The sequence below is a fragment of the Stegostoma tigrinum genome, chromosome 3, assembly GCF_030684315.1.
Source record: "Stegostoma tigrinum isolate sSteTig4 chromosome 3, sSteTig4.hap1, whole genome shotgun sequence".
Taxonomy (NCBI): domain Eukaryota; kingdom Metazoa; phylum Chordata; class Chondrichthyes; order Orectolobiformes; family Stegostomatidae; genus Stegostoma; species Stegostoma tigrinum.
This window is the reverse complement of record NC_081356.1, coordinates 17210211-17229625: the sequence shown is the minus strand read 5'-3', so window position 1 is coordinate 17229625 and position 19415 is coordinate 17210211. Positions and strand designations below refer to the sequence as shown.

At 39.9% G+C, this 19415-nt stretch overlaps 1 protein-coding gene across 2 annotated transcripts in view; it reads right to left on the bottom strand.

Annotated features, from left to right (window-relative positions):
- Positions 1–18934, bottom strand: part of LOC132207635 (transmembrane protease serine 11C-like) — a 36316-nt gene extending 17382 nt beyond the window's left edge. The window contains exons 1-4 of one of the 2 annotated variants that reach the window (XM_059643577.1): positions 18814–18934; positions 13039–13181; positions 3079–3147; positions 665–827 (exon numbers count right to left, since the gene is read on the bottom strand). In XM_059643577.1, coding sequence (XP_059499560.1) covers positions 665–827; positions 3079–3147; positions 13039–13141 — 335 coding nt within the window. In that variant the 5' untranslated portion in view covers positions 13142–13181; positions 18814–18934. Of the gene's footprint in view, positions 1–664; positions 828–3078; positions 3148–5391; positions 5487–13038; positions 13182–18813 lie in introns of those variants that run through there. The other variant, XM_059643578.1, reaches the window with a different exon arrangement.
- Positions 18935–19415: the final 481 nt, after the last annotated feature.

Here is a 19415-nt window from a genome sequence, read left to right as displayed (position 1 = left end):
CTGGAAACACCACACTATGGTTTTCTGGTTAAATGTTCTAACTTCATCTGGAAGTTGACACAGCTGGCAAGGCAGCAGTACAAATCATTTTTTTTGTACACTGGTTTACCAACAATTTTTTTTTCATTCATTCATGGGATGAGAGTGTCACTGGCTGGGCCAGCATTTATTGCGCATCCCAATTACCCAGAGGGCTGTTAAGAGTCAACCACATTGCTATGGGTCTGGAGTCACCTGCAGGTCAGATCAGGTAAGGATGGCAGATTCCTTTTTCAAAGGACATTAATGAACCAGATGGATTTTTCCTGACAATTGACAATGGATTCATGATCATCATTAGACTCTCAACCCCAGATCTGTACTGAATTCAAATGTTACCATCTGCCTTGGTAGGATATGAACCCAGGTCCCCAGAACATTAATGATAACAAAGTGTGGAGCTGGATGAACACAGCAGGCCAAGCAGCATCTTAGGAGCACAAATTATGACTCTGAATTAACAGCCCAGTGATAATACTACTAGGCCATGTCCTCCCCAATAGTCTATCGAATTATGGTATAAGACAGCGAGAACTTCTTCAGAATTAAGATCAAGCTCTATCTTTTTGAAAAAACCTGACCTTTACGCATATAAACATATGTTAAAGACAATCTTAATACTTACTTCTGAAAACAATGAGCTGCAGAGATGAGCCATTTGTCAGAGATGATGGAGGCACCACAGACGTGTGATCCGATTTGGAGACTAACTTGCCAAGGCCATTCACCATTCACAGAGTTTGTCCCACCAACAATCCTACTGGAAAAAGCAGGTCTGGAGCCACAATCTGTGTAACATACAATAATGATTAGTGACTGACATGTACATTTGGAGGATTTATGCTGGGCATTCATATTCCAAAAGATAAGATGAACGCAATCATAGTACCATAAGATTTAGCGTAGCTTTGAAAAAGAATATGGAAGGAATACAGTGTAAAAATATCATGCCATTTATGGTTTGGACCTCATTACTTAAAGAGGGAGCTGGCATGGGAGACTTCACTAGGCTAATTCCTGGGATATAGAGTTGTCTTATGAGAAAAGGTTGAGCAAATTTGGTTTATACTTATTTGATTTAAAAGAATGAGAGGTGCTCTTATTGAAACATGAAAGACTTTTGACAGATAGGCGTAGGGTGGATGTTTCCCCTCATGGGCGGAGTCTAGACCTTTGAGACAAAGTTTAAGAGTAAGAAGTTTCCCATTGAAGATAAAGAAGCGGGGGGATTTCATTTCTCAGAGAATGGATAATCTTTGGAATTATCTTTCCTGGAGAGCTGTAAAACTGAATCATTGAATATATTCAATTTCTGGGAAGCCATGATATCATGATCCAGCAGGAAAGTAGAAATATGGCCATGACCAGGTCAGCCATGCCCTAGTTGAAGACAGTGCAGATATGAGAGGCCAAATGGCCAACTGCTGCCCTGATTTATTATGATCTTATAATAAGAGAGCTAATTCCAATGGGATGATACCAAATCTGGCCCAGATAAATTGGAATTGAAGATTGGCAGGCAAAACTGCAATACAACAATGTGCCATCTTTACACAGGAGATGTTTGGGGGTGGGGGTGGGAGAAGGTAGGACAAGCAAAGCCTGGTCTCATGGGCCAATGAACGAGGAATGTTTAATAGAGTGAGAGTGCACACAATAGACATCAGGTTGACAATGAGAAGCAGACAACCTTAAAACACTTAAAGGGAAAATAAAATCTAAGAAAGAGAAGAAAGGACAGCATAAGAGGTGTAGATAATATAAAATAGAATCCAAATGTATTCTATATCCATCTACAAGGAAAATGGTGTTTAAAGAGAGGAATATGGCTAGCCAGGGACTTAAAAATAGACATTTGTGACAGGAGTCCATGGTGATGCACTAAATGAAAACTCTGCATCTGGCTTTACAAAGGAAGACAATGTTAACACCAGGTCCAAATGAAATAGATAGCTGATACACTGGAGGGACTAAAAACTGATATAAAAAATGAGGGATGTTAGAAAGCTGCCTGTCCTTAGACTTGATAAGTCACCAACACCTGAACAGCCACAATCTCAGAGGGATTGAGCATCATTGTTTAATCCTTACGTTCTGCTATGGTCCCAGGGGATTGGAAAACTGCAAATTTTACACCTTGTTCGAAAACAAAATGCAGGCCTCAGCCCATTTATCCTCAGTGGTGGGAAAACTTTTGGAAATGATAATCTGTGACAAAATTTTCAGTCATCTGGACAAATATGAATGAATCACAGAAAGCCAGTGTGGCTCTGTTAGGGTAAGTTTTAACTAATTTAACTGATGTGTTGGAGAAGGTAATAGAAATGGTTGATGAGAGCCCTCTGGTTGATGAGCCGCACTTAAACTTTCGCGAAGTGTAGCGCGTTATAGGTTTTGTCAGCATCAAGCTAAAATCTATAAAAGAGCCTGAGGCAGCAAGGATATGAGGTTGGCCAAGTCATAAGAAACAGAGTGCAGTGGTAAATGGTTGTCTGTTTGGACATAGGAATGTTTATAGTAAGGTTCTCTGAGGATCAGTATTAGCACCACTACTTTTCTTGACCTCTGTTAATGATGTAGCCTTTGGAGTGCAAGGAGCAATTTGAAAGCCACAGCATCATTGATGTGGAAATATTGGGAATAGTGAGGAGGATAGTGATAGAAATCAAGAGGGTCTGGGTAGGATAATGAAAACATGAACAGGTGAGGGTGAAATTTAATACACAGAAGTGGGAAGTGATACATTTTGGCCAGAAGAACAAGATTGGGCAGTATAAAAAATATATATAATTCTAAACAGGGCATAGGAGTAGAGAGACCTAGCAGTTTATATGTACATATCATTGAAGGTAGCAGAGTAGTTTGAGAAAATGGGCTTTATAAGTAGTGGCATAGAGAACAGAAGCAAGAGTATTATGATAAAACTGTACTAAGCTCTTGGTGGGCTGGGAATTAATGCAGTCAGTGAGCATAAAGATGATGAATCAATCACTCATACATAGCTACAAATAAGAATGTTAATGAAAAGTTTCAACTTACTTCTATTTATCAAGGTCTGGTTCACTAACTCATCATATACAGACTCTGTAGTCTCCTTTGTTAAACCACCTGAAAGTTAAAGAGATTGTAATGGAACAAGGTTGTTGTAATCACACCAGCAAAAACAACTAATATGCAGAGCAAACAAAGGAAAATGTCATTTTTTTAAAATAAAAGAACTCACATTTATCCAGAAACTTCTATGATCTCAGAATCTCCCAAAATACCTCACTACAAATTGATTTTGATGTGTACTATTTACTGAGCTATAAGGAAATGGAACAGCTAAAGTATGCACAACATGCTCTCACAAACAACAGAGATAGATGACTAAATGAATTGTTATATCGACACTGGCTGAGGGATAGAGGAGGCCAATACAACTTTGGTTACATTTGACAAGCCAACTAATTGAGTAGGAACACATACAGTCATAGAGTCCTACAGCATGGAAACAAACCTTCCATCCAAGCAGTCCATGCCAAACATAATCCCAAACCAAACTAGTCCTACCTGCCTGCTCCTGGCCCAAATTCCTTCAAACCTTTCTTATTCTAAATATTGTAATGAATGTTAATATTTAATTCTAAATATTTAATTTAATTCTAAATATTTAAATATTGTAATTGTACCCACGTCTACCACTTCCTCAGCATGTTTGTTCTACATGTGAGCCACCCTCTGTGTAAAAGATTTGCCCCCAGGTCTTTTTTAAAATCTCTCTCCTCTCACCTTGAAAATGCACACCCTAGTCTTGAAATCTCACAAACCATACCTCCTAAATAGTAACGTTAATGCACTAACAAGCGTGGAGGGAAAATAGTGCGTAAGGTTAAGGTAATAAAATCTGATTGTGCCTTAAGATTTAAAATTTACCATGCCATCCAGGCTTGGTTGAAATGGAAACTGGCATTTGTGTCATAAATGTGTCAAGGAATCTCCAACAAGAGACATGCTAGCCATTTCCCTTTGCCATCCAATTGCATCACCATCACTAAATCCCATACACTCACCATTCCTGGGAATTATAAAAGACCTGAAACATAATTCAGACAGCCATGAAAATATCATGGCTCACCTCCTGACTTCTCAACGCCTATTTAGGAGGCACAAGCCAGAAATGAGGAAACATTTTTCCTCCTGTCTGGTGAAGTAAATCTCCAACATGCAACACCATCCAAAATAAAGCAACAACATCTGCCACCTTAAACTTTCATTCCCTCCAGCACTGATCCTCCTTGGTCGTGTGCACCATCTAGTAGATGCATTGCAGAAAATTGCTGAGGTTCCTTCAACAGCACCTTCCAAACGCACAACCTCTCCTATCAGGAAGGACAGCAGCAACAAATGCAATGGGGACACTATCACCCGCAAGCTACACACATCTGACTTGAAAAAGATCATTGTTCCTCCACTGGCATTGTGTTGATAAACCTCAAGGGGTTGGAGTGTTGGGGGGGCAGCACTCAAGGGTTGAGTGGTTGGGTGGGGGGTTGGTGAGTCTTGGAAGTTTGGGGGTGATCAGGGGATTGAAGGTGAAGTTAGAGAGTCTTGTTTACACTCAGGAGTTTGGAGGGTGTCACAGAGTCTAGGAATTTGGGTCTGGAAGATCAGTGGGTTTCAGATGTATGGCTACCCAGGAGTTAGACTAGAATATGTTTATCCAACGTTTCCTGGGTATCTACCCAGGTATGTCAGATGGTCCATGGTCTCTGATTCTAACGCAGAGGCTACTGGAAAGCAAGAAAATTGCCCATCAGAAGTTCAAACTTCCTGGACAATTCTATCAGAGTCAATGTATTGGGGCTTCTACAGTATCTCAGCATCTATCATTTTCAGGGTGTAGATGTGATGAAGTGGGTTGTCTAATCTTTGACAACGCCCAAAGGTATTCAAAGATCACAGTCATTTAATCCATAATTACTCTGTCAAACCCTTCCTTATTTGGAACATCTCTTGCAACTGTATACATAACCTTCTCTGTTCTAAAGAGAGCAATCATGTTGTCGTGCATGTGTAGCTGTGTCTACGGTCTTTGTACATCACCAGATTTCAGCTACCATCTATGATCAGGTAGTGTGTTGTGTGCAGTCATCCGAGTAAAATGTGTTTAGCAAGAGCTCTAAGTATAATGCATGCGTCACTTAATCTTCTTAAGTAGAACACCTCTCTTAGAGTTAACCGATCCTGGTTGAGTGTTGCATTTGTGTTGAACAGTAATACAGAAAATTCAATATAGCATGTGACATGTGCGGTTTCTGGATATCTTCCATTTTTAAGCATACCAGTAAGCATTTTAATGCACTCCCGTACAATTAGAAGACTGTATTCCCGTAAAGAGACCAATGCGGTAGCTGTTGGACATTGGAATTTTGACTTGTACAGCTTTGAAGTGGCGAACCACAGACATATTGATCACCAGCTTATGGACAGCACAGCAACATGTTCAGTTCTCAAAGATCATTCAGAAAGAAGAGACCTTCTAGTTCATTTTGGAACAACAGCAGCAGTCTGAAACTTCAGAGGTTCAAAACTCAGCTGCAAGTTAACAGGGGTGGTTTCTTATTTTGGAAGATACGGGAGGAACAAAATCAAATGGCAGGTTCAGGAGGCTTAGAAGGGCCGGCAGAAGTGTTCAGGCCAAAACCCAGTTGCGTAGAAATGGCATGAAAAAGACAAGAACAGCATATACCGGGCGCAGCAAAAATGGTGGAACAGGCAGTGATGACTTGAGGTGGTGCATCTTTTATCCTGAATATTAGGAGAGTAAGAAAACTTATTCTTAAATATGGTGTCCTGGAAACACAACACCACATCCGCCAATTTTCCATGTCTCGACTGGGAGGCAACAGATATTCCCTCTGAAGTTAAGATTTTCATGCACTTAGAACTGTGATTTATCGATTTGGCAGTGAAACCAGTCAAGCAAGCTGCAAAATAGAACCTGCAATAGATGATGAAAAACTTCACAGATTAAACATGTCCAGTATATCAGGAGGAGAACAAAATGCTATAGTTAATAGTTTTGGAAGGATAAATGTTGGAGGCTGCACTAAGTTCCACCCAAACTGATGATATCATACAGACTTGGGTGGAGAAACAGGGAGAATACTTCTGAATCGCAAAGAGGATAGGTGGCAGCAAATGTGATTAGAAAAACCAAGTTCGTAGCCATTTACAGCACAGCAGAAGGCCATGAGGCCCATTGTGTCTGCACAATTCAACAAAGATCTGGCTACACTAATCCCATTTTCTCGTTCTTGGCACATTTCCTGGAGGGTTATGGCAACATAGTTGAATATCTAAACACAGGTAATCCTCACATTGTTAATGGACTAACAAAGTGTGGAGCTGGATGAACACAGCAGGCCAAGCAGCATCTTAGGAGCACAAAAGCTGACGTTTCGGGCCTTCTAGGCTCTACACTTTGTTATCTCGGATTCTCCAGCATCTGCAGTTCCCATTATCTCTGATATGTTGTTAATGGGCTCCCTTCTTGAGTCCGTTTGTCATTCGATTTGTACACAAGTTGGAACATGGTGCAGAACAGTATAAAACAGCTGTAAGTATTTGAAACATCTTGTATGCTGGATCTTTAAAATTACACCCTGATCTGAGATTATATTCGTAAGTCTAAGTGTTCATAAGTCAAGTGTTTGTAAATCAGGGATTGCCTGTATTGCTTAAACATTACAAGAGTTTCTGATTTAACCACCTTTTCAGATAGTCAGTTCTAGATGCTCACCATCCTCTGATTTAAAAGAAAGCTTCTCAACTTCTTATTTAGTTTTCTGCCTCTTACCTTAAATCTATACCCTCTAGTTATTGATGTCTGTCTAAGTGCGTCCCTCAAAATTATTTCTAACAACTTCCTGTCCACTGAGGTATGACTGAATGGCCTGTAATTTTGTGGTCTATTCTTTCCTCCTTTTTTGAAAATATGGAGCACTGTTGGCAATCATCCAGTCCTCTGGTGCTTCACGTGTGGCTGGATAGGATTAGTAAATATTGACAGGGCCATTTGCCTCCCTCAACAGGCTGGGATATATCTCATTCAGGCCTGTGGATTTATCCATTGTTAAGGCTAAAATCTGCTCTCTCCCTAGGTTAATTTCTTCCAATATTTCACAATCTTCCACCCTGATGTCCTTACCTGCATTGCTCTTTCCTGTAGTGAAAACCAAGATGTGCTCAGTCAATTGGTTGCAAAGATGGTCAGAAATCAACTAGTCCACAATCAAACTGTGATCATTCACCAAATTAAGGGGCAGCCTGTGCAAGATTCCACAGCATTTCCTAGTCTCATAGTGGAACTCAAAAAGGAAGAATATAATGATATTACCTATCTTGTCATAAGGGGATTGATTCATGCTGTCAATAGGAAAGGGAGTCTGTGTTTATACATGACCGATGGAAATGCTTTCCATTTCTAAATCACTGAATTGCCTTCAGATAATAGAAATCAGCAAAGGCAGTGAGCAAAAGCAGATACTGACAGGAACAACAAGTAATACTTAAACAAGCCATTTGAGCTCATTGAAGAATCTTTGCCTGAAGTTGTTCAGATAGTAATACAATGTGCAGGACAAATTGCAGCAAATTTAAATTCAATAACATGACACAGATTCAAGAGGAAATAACAAAGTGTGGAGCTGGATGAACACAGCAGGCCAAGCAGCATCTTAGGAGCACAAAAGCTGACATTTCAGGCCTAGACCCTTACTTTGTTATCTCGGATTCTCCAGCATCTGCAGTTCCCATTATCTCTGATCACAAGTTCAAAAGGAACATTGTCATTATTTGACTTGCAAAGCAGGACTAAGTAAGTAGCAAATCTCCAGTGACAAGACTGAGGGTAGGAAATATCTAGTGCACCAATGCGACAAAAACGGAGGGCAAATGGAGACAACCAAATTAGTCAACAAATAAAAGTCAGAAATGTACATGTACTTTAGCATAACAGATCGTGAATAATTTCACAAAATGAAGATGAGCTGCTTACAACTCCATGGAAATTAAACCAATTCCTACAAATTAGGATAGGATCAGAAAAGAAGTTCTCTTGCTCAGAAGTGCAAAAGAAGGAAGTACTTTCACTGAGCAGCCAGCTTACTGCTGAATCAATATCAACATTAGGGGACCTTGAATTTTCATCATGGAAGATGGCTGACATCAACTCGATGAGATAAAGAGGATCTCTGATGATGGCTGGGGCCACTCAACCTTCTTTCTTCATTCTCTACCTGACACAGGGAGGGTAATCACTTCAGGAAAGTAATGCCGTTTCAAAGGTATGTTGACAGCCAACATATTTTTAATGATCGCAAGATCATTGCTATTCGAGGAAACTTACTCATGACAATTTAACGATACAAGAGAAAAAGATGGCTGGTTGGTAGAAAACAGAGTACGCATTAACGGATATTTTTCTGATTCGTATTACGTGATGAGTGGGGTCCTGAGGATGTCTGCACAGTGTGAGTTCAGGTTCAGAGAGCCAGATGACCAGGATCACTGAGTGGCAAAAATAGCCTCTTTATTGTACATTCACAGCAGCACAACGTAAGGCGAAACAGAATCCCAAAATCATTGCTTAAAAGCAGCTGTTTTTATACAGAATTGAGGCATACATTAACATTCTAACACTAGAGTCTTAAGCAGTGGATATTGTACAAAAACCGCTTTTCAGGAAATCGGACATGGTTTAACATGTGCTAAATGTTACCAATTATTGTTGAGTGTTAATGGTTAGTTTAATGAGATTAGAGTGTCTGTTTGGTTTGTCCTTGTATAATTCAACAGGTATTGGTCGTGTTATTTTCAAGGTAAAAATTTTAAGGTTAGAAAAAGGCATCTTGTGTTTTTTAAATAAAAATCTGAGTTCCCAACAGTTTGGTTCTTCATGGTCTTTATTTACTATCGCTTGTTTAGTTCATTTCAAGGTTGAGTCTATCTATGGGTTCTATTTAGTCTTATTCATTCATAGAACATAGAACATAGAAAAGTACAGCACAGTACAGGCGCTTCAGCCCACGATGTTGTGCCGTGGAATAATCCTAATGCAAAAATAAAATAACCTAACCTACATTCCCTCAATTCACTGCTGTCCATGTGCATGTCCAGCAGTCACTTAAATGTCACTAATGAATCCACTTCCACGACTACCACTGGCAAAGTATTCCAACTCTCTGGGTGAAGAACCTCCCTCTGACGTCTCCTCTATACCTTCCTCCTAACACCTTAATACCTTCCTCCTAACACCTTAATACGACCATTGAGACACAATGAGCTGAAGGGGTCTTTTTCCAGGCTGTCAAAGCTCTGACTCTATTGATCAATCCAATCAATCCCATGCTGCCATTCTATCCTTGCAGCTGTATCATGCTTTTTTTGTCAAGCACAATCTGCCTTTGAGAAATCCATGTTGGCTATCCTTTAAAGAAACTTTTCCAAGTACCTGTTGATTTTTTTCTCTGAATAATGAGTCTCAAAACCTTATCCACCAGATGTTGAACTATCTAATTTTTAATTACTGGGATTGTCATTACCACCTTTTCTGAATAAGGGCGCCACATTTGACACTTGTCAATTCTTTGACATCTCCCCTTAACCAAGGAAAACTAGAAAATTACAGAAACTCCTTTGCTATTCCATGTCTGCCTTCCTCCAGCAATTTGGGATCAGATGACATATCCACTCTGAGGAAGGGTCACCGGACCCGAAACGTTAACTCTGTTTTTTCCTCCACAAATGCTGCCAGACCTGCTGAGCTTTTCCAGCAACTTTGTTTTTGTTCCTGATTTTCAGCATCCACTTTTTTTTTGGTTTTCATTCATTCATTCATTCATTTCGTTTTGTGGTCACACCTGTCGTAGCAGTGGTGCCAGTTTCATTCATTCATTCATTTATTCCAGGTCACGGGGGTCTGGACATAGCACTTTTGTTGGTCGGTTAAAAGTAGCTTACATACGCTGCATATTGTTCGTTAGTTTTATTAGTGGGGTAAAGTTTTATACGCATGTTGAATAAAAACTTGGGACAAGTACCTGGTTACATAATACACAGGAAAAGTTTGCAGGGAAGTCACATTTTACTTTAAAGGAAAAGGGCTAATCCAATTATCACCTTTGACTGATACTTGGAGCTACTCTAGCTGGAGGAAAAAGATAAACAACTTGGTAATAGCACTTATTCACAGTTGGATTAAATATCAAACACTATTTTTGGTGTGGGGTGGGGTGCAAAAAGGTTTCATCCTGTGCAGTTTTGTTAGCTGTCACACCTGACTGCACCTTTGAATGGAATGTCTATCTTGTTAAATGGGGTTGTTTACACAACACTTTATGGATGACTGCACTTTCAAGTGGGGTGAAATTGCAAATTGAAGTTGTTGTAATCTAATATGGTAGCGAGTCCCTGAATTAGTTTGAATGGGGGATGGCTGGTATACGGTAATCTGCAGTTAGCAATATAACCACAAATTAGTGGATCAATGGGCAAATAGACATGATTTATGGAGTTATAGTAAAAGTTATTAATAGACATGATTTCTGATATTTCAACTGGGGCCTCAACTTTTTACAGTTTATAACAACAACTTAGTTTACGGGAGAAAAGGCATGGTGGTGAAATTTTCAAAGATAGGTAGGAAAGCATGTTGTGAAGATGACATAAGGAAGTTGCAAAGTAATATAAATGGATTCAGTGAGTGGACAAAGATCTGGCAGATGGAGTGTAATGTGGAATTGTTCATTTAGACAGAGAATGGTTGTAGAGTTCTGAGGTGCAGAAAGATCTCTATATTCTTGTACATGAGTCACAAAAAGTCAGTGTGCAGGTACAGCAAGTCATTAAGAAGGTTAATGGAATGCTACGCTTTATTAGAAAAATCAAAAATAAAAGCAAGGATATTATGTTTCACTTATAGGGGTCTTGGTGAGTCCCAGATCTTGAAAAATGTTTGCAGTTTTGGTCTCCTTATTTAAGGAAGAATGTAAATACGTTTACAAAAATTTAATCGTTATCTTTTCCAACAGAGGCTATAGGATGGAATTATTGGATACTGGGGAACTTACTATTACAAGTCCACCTAATAAGATCATTCAATAGAGCAGTTTGGATATGAATGATATAATGTAAAAATCATAATGGAAGCTCTTATAATTTAGTTAAAGATCTAATTTGATGAACTTGATGTCACAGCTTATCCTGAGCTGAGCTTAGCTTTTGTCCATTGTTCCCCTATCATAAAGATTGCCTAATTCCATGTATGTAATATTAACCTTGCCAATCCTAGCCTCAACTTTTCTCCTCTAAAATCTTCATCTTTTCTTTTGTTACCTCTGAAATAAACTGTTCCAAAGCTTTCCAGGTGAGTATCTCACCTTCTACTCTCCATAAACTTGAACATATATAAATTCTGATCAGAGATAATGGGAACTGCAGATGCTGGAGAATCCGAGATAGCAAAGTGTGGGGATGAAGGGTCTAAGCTCAAAACGTCAGCTTTTGTGCTCCTAAGATGCTGCTTGGCCTGCTGTGTTTATCCAGATATAAATTCTGCTGTTTTTACTTAATCCACTGAAAAATCCAAATTATCAACTACTCATGTGCTTGCTGAGCCAAGAATGTTCCCATCTGCCAAAATCTCAATTTCTAAAAATCCCAGTTTTCATGTTCAAATGCCTCCATTTTCTTTCACGTTCAAATGCCACAGTTCCCCTGTGACTTTCTCCGGGTTCATAATACTCCAAGAGCTCTGTGTTCCTCCAAATTCAGCCTCTTGTGCTGCCTTCACTACATCATTGTTCTATATCTTCAACTGTCTGAATCCCAGAATCTGGATTTCCTCCATTAACCTTTCCAACTCTCTCTTTCTTACAAAGTGTTTTGCTATCTGAGTCCCTAGCCATCCATCCAACCATTTCCACTCCCCCTCCCATTCTTTAGATGACATGTCCATCATGGGCCTCCTGCAGTGCCACAATGATGCCACCCGAAGGTTGCCGGAACAGCAACTCATATTCCGCTTGGGAACCCTGCAGCCTAATGGTATCAATGTGGACTTCTTGAGCTTCAAAATCTCCCCTTCCCCCACCGCATCCCAAAACCGGCCCAGTTCGTCCCCTCCCCCCACTGCACCACACAACCAGCCCAGCTCTTCCCCCCCCCACCCACTGCGTCCCAAAACCAGCCCAGCCTGTCTCTGCCTCCCTAACCTGTTCTTCCTCTCACCCATCCCTTCCTCCCACCCCAAGCCGCACCCCCATCTCCTACCTACTAACCTCATCCCACCTCCTTGACCTGTCCGTCTTCCCTGGACTGACCTATCCCCTCCCTACCTCCCCACCTATACTCTCTCCACCTATCTTCTTTACTCTCCATCTTCGGTCCGCCTCCCCCTCTCTCCCTATTTATTCCAGAACCCTCACTCCATCCTCCTCTCTGATGAAGGGTCTAGGCCCGAAACGTCAGCTTTTGTGCTCCTGAGATGCTGCCTGGCCTGCTGTGTTCATTCAGCCTCACATTTTATTATCTTGGATTCTCCAGCATCTGCAGTTCCCATTTTCTCTGATCCATCCTAATATCTCCTTTTTGGGTTGACTGCCACTTTTTGTCTAACTATGCACTGTGAATCATCTTGGGAAGTTTTACTCAATTGAAGGCACCACATAAATGTTTCCGATCTGGACCCTTCTTCAGAAATGGATCCCATTTCTGAAGAAGGGTACAGACCGGAAACGTCAGCTTTCGTGCCCCTCTGATGCTGCCTGGCCTTCTGTGTTTCTCCGGCTCCACGCTGTGTTATCTTTTGACTCCAGCATCGGCGTTTCTTACTATCTCTGATATAAATGTAAGTTTCAGTTGAACTCAAATACATTTCATTCCCTTAGTGATTCACTGAAAGTTTCAAGTCCCTTCAAGCCTAAGCAACATGAAGCATAAATTCTTTCCTCTTACCTTCTGTCAGAAGTTTTGCTAGAATAATAGCTGCGACTGCCAAAAGAACCAGAACAAGCCCCATGATTGCAAGCACCAACATTAATCCTTTTGAAAGTTTCATTTTCCAGAGTAAATTTTAAATCCTTCAAATCTCAATGTTCCTGTGAAGAAATAAGTTGGGATATTGATTATTTGATGTTCTTCTAATACAATACCTGGAAAATTATCACTGCATGTTCTTTCTCCACATTTTCCAATTGTCATGCATTAGCAATTTTTTTTATGTTTTGTGGAGCAGTCTGTTTGTTGGGCTTAGGCAAAAAGTTTCCCAAATGAAGCATGCCTTATTTCCTCTTCAGTTTTTTTTTAAACTAACAAAGTCCTTTTTTTATTGCAAAGCCCATTTATGTTTCCTATATTTGGTTAGAAAGTTGAGAGTTCACAACTCACTCAGAGCCCTTATCATAGAACATAGAACATACAACATTATAGCACAGTACAGGCCCTTCGGCCCACGATGTTGTGCCGACCTGTCATACCGATCTCAAGCCCATCTAACCTACACTATTCCATGTGCGTCCATATGCTTATCCAATGACGACTTAAATATACCTAAAGTTGGCGAATCTACTACCGTTGCAGGTAAAGTGTTCCATTCCCTTAATACTCTCTGAGTAAAGAAACTACCTCTGACATCTGTCCTATATCTTTCACCCCTCAATTTAAAGCTATGCCCCCTCGTGCTCGCTGTCACCATCCTAGGAAAAAGGCTCTCCCGATCCACCCTATCTAACCCTCTGATTATTTTATATGTTTCAATTAAGTCATCTCTCAACCTTCTTCTCTCTAACGAAAACAGCCTCAAGTCCCTCAGCCATTCCTTGTAAGACCTTCCCTCCATACCAGGCAACATCCTAGTAAATCTCCTCTGCACCCTTTCCAAAGCTTCCACATCGTTCTTGTAATGTGGTGACCAGAACTGTACGCAATACTCCAAGTGCGGCTGCACCAGAGTTTTGTACAGCTGCAGCATAACCTCTTGGTTCCGGAACTTGATCCCTCTATTAATAAAAGCTAAAACACTGTACGCCTTCTTAACAGCCCTGTCAACCTGGGTGGCAACTTTCAAGGATCTGTGTACATGGACACCGAGATCTCTCTGCTCATCTACACTACTAAGAATCTTACCATTAGCCCAGTACTCTGCCTTCTGGTTACTCCTAACAAAGTGCATCACCTCACACTTGTCTGCATTAAACTCCATTTGCCACCTCTCAGCCCAGCTCTGCAGCTTATCTATGTCTCTCTGCAACCTACAGCATCCTTCATCACTATCCACAACTCCACCGACCTTAGTGTCGTCTGCAAATTTACTAACCCATCCTTCTACGCCCTCATCCAGGTCATTTATAAAAATGACAAACAGCAGTGGACCCAACACCGACCCTTGCAGTACACCACTAGTAACTGGTCTCCAGGATGAACATTTCCCATCAACTACCACCCTGTCTTCTTTCAGCAAGCCAATTTCCGATCCAAACTGCTATATCTCCCACAAGTCCATTCCTCCGCATTTTGTACAATAGCCTACTGTGGGGAACCTTATTGAACGCCTTGCTGAAATCCATATACACCACATCAACCGGTTTACCCTCATCTACCTGTTTGGTCACCTTCTCAAAGAACTCAATCAGGTTTGTGAGGCACCACCTTCCCTTCACAAAACCATGCTGACTATCCCTAATCAATTTATTCTTTTCTAGATGATTATAAATCCTATCCCTTATAACCTTTTCCAACACTTTACCAACAATTGAGGTAAGGCTCACTGGTCTGTAATTACCAGGGTTGTCTCTACTCTGCTTCTTGAACAGGGGAACCACATTTGCTATCCTTCAGTCATCTGGCACTATTCCTGTAGACAATGATGAGTTAAAGATCAGTGCCAAAGGCTCGGCAATCTCCTCCCTGGCTTCCTAGAGGATCCTAGGATAAATCCCATCCAGCCCAGGGGACTTATCGATCTTCACCCTCTGTAGGATTTCTAATACCTCTTCCTTGTGAACCTCAATCCCACTGAGTCTAGTAGCCTGTATCTCAGTATTCATCGAACTAGGACTGACAACTTGGCACAATATTGAGGGAGCACTGCATGTCAGAGGTGTCAAAAGACATTTTTAAACCAAAGGCCTTCCAGCCCTATCAAGTAGTTCTGAAGGATCCCATAACATTCCAAATTCAGTCTCTTATGCAAGCCTGCTGCCTTCAGTGCATCATTGTTATGGGTCTTCAACTGTCTGGATCCTCAACTCTGGATTACCTCCATAAACCTTTCTTTCTCTCTCTCTCTCTTTCTTACAAAGTGTTTTGCTAACTGAACCCCTACCCATCTTTCTTAATATCTCCTTTTTGGGTTGACTGCCAGTTTTGGTCTAACTATGCACTGTGAATCACATCAGGAAGTTTTACTCAATTAAAAGGAGAATAGGAGAGTTAATGTTTATGTTAATGTTTATTTATCCACTAAACACAGTTTCTGGGATTTTGCTATGTACTCATAATGTGTACTCAAGTATAGGAATACAGTGAAAGGTTTACAATGTTGTCACACATGGCACCATCGTAGGTACAAAATACATGGTTACAAATCTTAAGTACTAAAATAGACTAAGTATCAAAACAGGGAAATAAAGAAAAAAATTTTTATTACAGTTTTTCATAGTATAAGTTAGGAAAATATAAAATCATATGCCTGAGGGGATTGTCTATTTAATTAGCTGATTTTAATTATCTTGGGAAAGTTGTATAAAAAGTGATGTCAAACCAGGTCAGTTTCTTGTAGAGCACTGAGATGGGCAGAATTTTAAGCCAACGTTTCAATCATTCCTGGAAGGAGGATAGAATTGTGAACTGTATGGATTACGAATTGTCAAGACGAAACAAAGGAAATCATATTAAATTGACAAAGTTAACTTAGATACCTGTTGGATAACCATGAGCAAGATAGTCTCAATAGTTTTAATGCATCACAAGTTTCACAGTTTTTCCACACATTCCACAATTCTGAACCTCAGCCTCAAACAGGTTTCAGTCTAAAATACCACAACATGAAATTGTGTTCCAGGTTTAAAATGAATCTTTTGATTTCAAAATCTGTCTTGCATGTGTGACTCAGAGGAGACAAGTTGCCACTCAGACCCAGCTTACACGGAACATAACGTACTTATAAAGATAATTTTCCCAGTAATAAATATAATGGCTGTCAGGGTCAGGAGCTGAAATAAAAACGGGTGCTAGAGACAGATTGATCCCTATGAAGTTTGATATCATTGTAGAATTTGGTCACAGTCATGTAAGTTACAACAAAAGAGAATTGCCCCAAGGTTTTGTAAAGGGGGCCCTGGTATAATCCAGGTTGATCAACATTATCATCGTTGCAATTTTATTAGAAAATCTATATCACAGATATAGCTGATGCAATCTAGTCAGGCCATACCAAAGACTTTGTTGGACGTTCATTGGGCATTTTTGGATGATGGGGAATAGTCAAATCAGGGAGGGGTTGATTAATTAGGGATTTAGATGGAGGATGGGTACAGGGTTGAGAGATGAAGTCGGTATGTGGGAGGCAAAACTAAGATACATTGACTAACATTTTATGGGTTGCTGTTGAGGTAACTGGGAATTCAATTTTTTTTCCCCAGAGGCTTCCAAGACCAGAGGATTTGCCATTGGATTTGCCTTCAGAAGTTCAAATTTTCTGGGAGTTCCCACGGAGTTAGTGTATCAGGATGTTTGACAGATCCTGATGCACGTTTCTGGATGTATATCCAATCGCCCATGTTCCAGAGACTGAAAACTCTGAGCCATTGTTGTGACTGATGCCTCTTAGCACTGACTAGATGGAAGATGTAAATTAGTTAAAGTAGAACTGCCTTAAAATGGAGTGGTCTGTTTGATAAATATGTTTCTGGTCATTGTTTTGATTGCCAGACATAATAAAAGCCAAATGCCATCTTGGGTTTTTTTTTAATGAGAACAGCTTATAATTTAAACCAGAGAACATTCAGGTGGAAGAAAATTGGAAGTTACAGCCTTGGCTAGAACATCTCCCTGCCTTGGTAATTATTTATTTTGCAGGTTGTTGAAAGGTCATCTCATGTGATTATTTTTATTGCATAGCTGTAATAATAATATTGCAATAAATATTATTTTTGTAGAATCATATTTATGTTGAATAGTTTGTATTTATTCAGTATAGATTGTAATATTGTGGAGTCTACATGGAAAGTAAAATCTAGCCTCATGAGATTGAAACGCATGCAGTGTTTAATTAAAGGTCTCAAAAATAGAAATTACTTTAAAAACTAATAACTTTCACATCCTGGCGGGGTCCTCTTGCCTGTTGAAAGCCCAAACACATTCCATATGCGTACAGTCTACAGTAGTTAAATCAATGATGGCAGCATAAAGGTCTGAAAGGGGGTTATTATTTCAGCACAGCAAGCTCAATTTACAATCAAATTCACTGACCTACAAGCTCTGTCTTCTGACCTGCTATTCAATATTGACACAAAAGAAATCCATATGAGATGCAAAATCTGTGTGTACATATGAGTGCATTTCACACATGCCTGTCACTCTCTCATCTATCTAGATTGCACTGAAATTTGTGGAAGTCTGTGAACCCTACCTTCTATAATTATGGCCTCTACCACATCCTTTAATTTCATTGTTCAATGGTTAGGGTAGTACCTCCGACTGCCCAAAGCCTAATCTCTGGAATTTCCCCATCATCTCAAGCATACCTCTCCAGCTTTTAACTTGTCTTTTAACACACTCCTTAAAATTTTTCTCTTTGACTCATTTTCAGATTACCTGTTCCAATATTTGCTTAAGTGAGTTTAATTTTGTTTTACAGTGTGCCTATAATTCACATTCAGACATTTTACTGTCTGAAGGTTTCTGTTAAAAATGCAAACGTGGAAGTACTAGGTACCTGTGAATTTGTTGCCCTATAACCTTAAGCTTGCTCATATAACTTGTTAAAATTTCACTAGGAGATTTTTAAGTCAAAAATGATTCAGTTACCAAATTGCAGGACATTTGAATGCATTCTTTTTTTAATGAATGTTTGCACCAACTAACACGGCCAGCAATCATAGTTACAGAGTTCATACATCAACCTTACTGAACCAATCAGTCCAAAGTACCTTTTTTCTGACTGTTCGTCAGCGATCTGGTGATATAGAATTGGATAAAACCAAACTTGGCAAAGCTTCTGAATCCTGTGATACAATATACAATATCCTTTTATTGTCATGTGTGCTCCATTGTGGGGTTACAGTGAAAAGCTTTTACAGTGTCTGCCTTCTTATGGCAACATCTTAGATACAAGTACTTCAGTGCAAATCTTGGCTACAGCAGAGGAATAATAGTAGTTGCATTACTAACAGAGTTGACAACTAAGTTAAAAATAGGACATCATTAAAGAGTTGACATTGGAGTAAGGTAGGAATCTTCAAATAGACATTACAGTGTAACAGCTCAGCAAAGGGCCGCCCTGCAGGGTTTAATCCCACTCCAATAGCTGTCCCTGCTCTGCATCAAGCCCCAGTCTACTCCATACTGGCACTCATCAGCTCCAAGGTAAGCGCCAGGACTGCTTCCCCCACTGGTCTCCGCCCGGGACTCGCTGTCTGCTTTATAAGTTCAGACAAGTGTTTTCACTTACTTAAAGCAAGTTAGTTAAAGAGAGCATATATTAGAAGGTAAATGAGAATACAATCTTACCTCTTATAAAGTGATGTTGTGGTTAGTAGGGGTGATAGTCCTTAATATCCTCATTCATTCTTTTGCCCCGCCCAAAGAGTGAAAATGGGATGGATGTAAATAAACTACTGAAGCAGGTAATCGTGCATGTTAACTCAGATACTGAGTCATTTCACAGGTATCATTTATCATGCCTGCATGTGTACGTAAGATTGCATAATTGGAAGGGACTAAAAAGTGGAAGAGGCTTTACATAAAATTGCAACTGTTTATTCACCAACCGAGACAGTTTTGGTTGTGTGCTGCATTAGTCAGTCAGAGTTCAGCTTTCCCCTAAGGATTTAGTCATCTTTTCCTGCTGGTAATCCTAACATCAGGAGGGTATAAAAACACAGATGAAGCAGTTTGTAATTATTGAGGTTGAGGTGCAGCTCTGGAAAGATACGTGCTGTGTGTAAATTATTGCCTGTATTAAGATAGTAATACTCACGTGCTCAAAATAAAGGACTGTTGGACCTACTTTTAAAGATTGAAAGTACATTGTGACCTTTGAACAGGATTATTATGCTCTATCACTGGGAAGTTAGACAATTTCAATAAGGTTGCATTTCACACTGTAACAA